Raw genomic sequence first — 2,911 nt, 5'->3', positions numbered from 1 at the left:
TTTTTTTTTTTTTTCCTTTTTTTTCTCGAATGTAAGCTGAGGAGTTTTTTTCTGCAATCGCACTTCCATGCTTTTAGTGTGTGCATGTGCTCTGCCTTCTTCTTTTTTGGCCTTGTGTTTCTCTCGTCTCTCGTTATTGCAGAATTGAAGAAGTGGTGAATGAGAAGTCTTACTGTGTGTGAGTCGCATGTGTCAGGCGGTCCGTAACTGGGGTGTGTTGACGTGTGTTTCAGGGCAGTGATGCCGGGCATGGTACTGTTTCGGCGACGCTGGTCAGTCGGCAGTGATGACCTGGTGTTACCAGCTTTCTTCCTGTTCATACTACACTGCATATGGTGAGTCTGCGTTTGTGTTTGTCTGTACAGTTTGTTCTTTTACATACATGCTTGAATCAAGTAATCAGACCATATCAGACATATTTTTTACCTGTTTTTACTGTATTTCTGATCAAATAAATGCATGATGAGCATAAGACACTTCTTTAAAAAACATTCAAAATCTTACTGATCCCAAACGTTTGAACGGTATGTATATGGTGTATGTAAATGTATGTATGTGTATCAATGCTTATGTAAATTATAACATATTTAGCATTTATAACAATGCTTATGTAAAAATATATATTTAGTTTAATCAATGCGACAGTTTACATAAGAAATGGTTTAACATTTACAGACAAATCTGTTCCGTTTATGCTTCAAGTAGAATTGCATCATAAGTAGCTGTTCTGATTTTTTTAAAGTTTATCAGCATAAATATGATTATAAAACTCTAGGTTATTTGAGCAACTGACTTTCCTGAGTTGAGTTGTGTAAATTGTAGGTATTGATTTAAATAAGTTGTGATTGTTATTACTGTTTATTTTTTTATACACATTTTGTTAGCTGTTAATGAATAATAATGATAAAGCTTGCCAATAATTATACTCATTTTGGCTATTTTGAGGCGACAAACTCGTGCAACCAAATTAGATTTCCCAAGATTCTCTGTGTCACACTGAGAGTAATTAAGTACACAGATAAAGCATTGACTGCATGAAGTAGCCTAATCTTTGGCTCTATATAAACTTAACTATTTTTGTTGGGAAATGGAAAATAAATGTGAAATATGAAATTGCCCAACACGTTCATTTGTATTCTGAAAATCACTTTCTTAACGCACATCATGTCATAAATATTAGATTTCCGAGGTGTGTATGATCATGTGTATGTTCATGTGATGTCACAGCTGTGCTCTTTCGGCAGGCTCGTGGTTCTGTCCATGGTTCTCTTTGGGCTGCCATACAGTTCAGAGCAATCATGCTCAGTCACGCTGGTGGATCACGGTCGCGGTTACCTGGGCATCCTGGTCAGCTGTCTGATCTGCGAGAGTGCCATCATGTGGCTGAGCATGAGAGGCAGCATCCTGTATACACAACCCAGAGAGGCTGTGCAGTACGTGCTCTATATACGGCTGGGTAAGACACACACTTGCACATTTACCATAAAAACAACCATGAAAAAAACTTCCACTAGTTCTCTGAATATATATGCGATCTCACACGTCAGCTCTGTTAACTAGCCTGCAATGGCTGCATTGAGGCATCATAGACTGCTTCTGTGGTAAATTCTATTCCAAATTTGAAGGCAGCATTGCAAGTATCCTTTTTAGAGAAAGCAATCCCAGAATGTATTGCAGTGAGCTCAGTGAAATAATCCTGAGCTCTTAGTTCAATCCAATTAAAATTGACTATTTTGTTCAGTAATTGCATGCGTTGGCGTTTTTTTCTGATTCACACACATGGATTAGAGGTTTATGGAAACTTGTTTTCACCATGGAATAAAAAAATGTAAAAGGTAATCGCGGCTTTTTATGTCACAATTCTGACTTTTGTTTCTTGTAATTGCAAGTTTATATCTCACAATTCAAGCATTTTTTTCCTAGAATTGCAAGTTTATATCTTGCAATTGGAAGTTATAAACTCATAATTGCGAGTTTACATTTTGCAATTCTGACTTGTTTTTTTTCTGAGAATTCTAAGTTTGCATCTTGCATTTCTGACTTTTTTCACTGAATTTTGAGTTTACATTAAATCATTTTTAAAAATGTTCTGCCGCCACAGAATAAAACATAATAATATTTATGTTTTAACATAATAGTTGCGACTTTTTATCTCACAATTAAAAAAATTTCTCGCAATTGCAAACCCTCAGAATTCTGAATTTACGTCTTGCACTTCTGACTTTTTTTCTCTGAATTCTGAGTTTATATATTGCGATTCTGTTTTTTTGTTGTTTCTGCAAAATAATAAAAATTAAAAAGGTAACTGCAACTTTTTATCGACTTGTTAGAATTGCAAGTTTATATCTCATTATTGTAAGTTACAAACTTACAATTGCAAGTTAACATCATGCAATTCAGACAAGAAAAGTTCACAATAATTCACAATTACCCTTTTTATTTTTTTATCTCATGACGGAAACAAGCTTCCATTTGAGTTTTGAGGTTTGACCAAATCAATGAACAAAGTATGAGCAATAATAATCCTAATGCTTACCATAACAAGATTTTTTTGGGTTGCGTTGTTTCACTGCAAATTTACAGTGCAACATGGTTTTACGATGAAAACTCTATGTGGTTAGGCCCTAAATCAACCCTTGACATTAATTGTTCCTCCTCTCTGCAGCCATCCTGCTAGTGGAGCTGGTGTACGCGGTGGTGGGCATCGCCTGGTTGGTGCAGTATTACCATCCCTGCTCCGACATCACTGCCAAGAACCTCGCCCTGGGTAAGACATGTATAAAAACAATAAGTGCAGGCCAAACAAAATCTGGCTAGTCTGGCTATCTTGAATAGTAAAATAAAATCCCTTCCTTGATTCACATTGTTCACTCACTTGTAGGGTTGAAACGGAACGTGGTTGATCATTTGA

General features: G+C 36.1%; 1 protein-coding gene across 1 annotated transcript; it reads left to right on the top strand.

The window, feature by feature from the left end:
• Positions 1–236: 236 nt before the first annotated feature.
• On the top strand, positions 237–2,767 carry LOC107578546 (sn1-specific diacylglycerol lipase alpha-like; the record flags this gene model as incomplete). The annotated part of the gene is made up of 3 exons (XM_016264494.1): positions 237–335; positions 1,245–1,456; positions 2,666–2,767. Coding segments are annotated over exons 1-3 (409 nt in total), but the record flags the coding sequence as incomplete, so codon positions are not given.
• Between the last annotated feature and the right edge of the window lie 144 nt (positions 2,768–2,911).

Source organism: Sinocyclocheilus grahami, unplaced genomic scaffold (genome assembly GCF_001515645.1).
Source record: "Sinocyclocheilus grahami isolate Dianchi unplaced genomic scaffold, SAMN03320097.WGS_v1.1 scaffold10802.1, whole genome shotgun sequence".
Classification (NCBI taxonomy): domain Eukaryota; kingdom Metazoa; phylum Chordata; class Actinopteri; order Cypriniformes; family Cyprinidae; genus Sinocyclocheilus; species Sinocyclocheilus grahami.
This window is presented reverse-complemented; position numbering and strand designations above follow the sequence as displayed.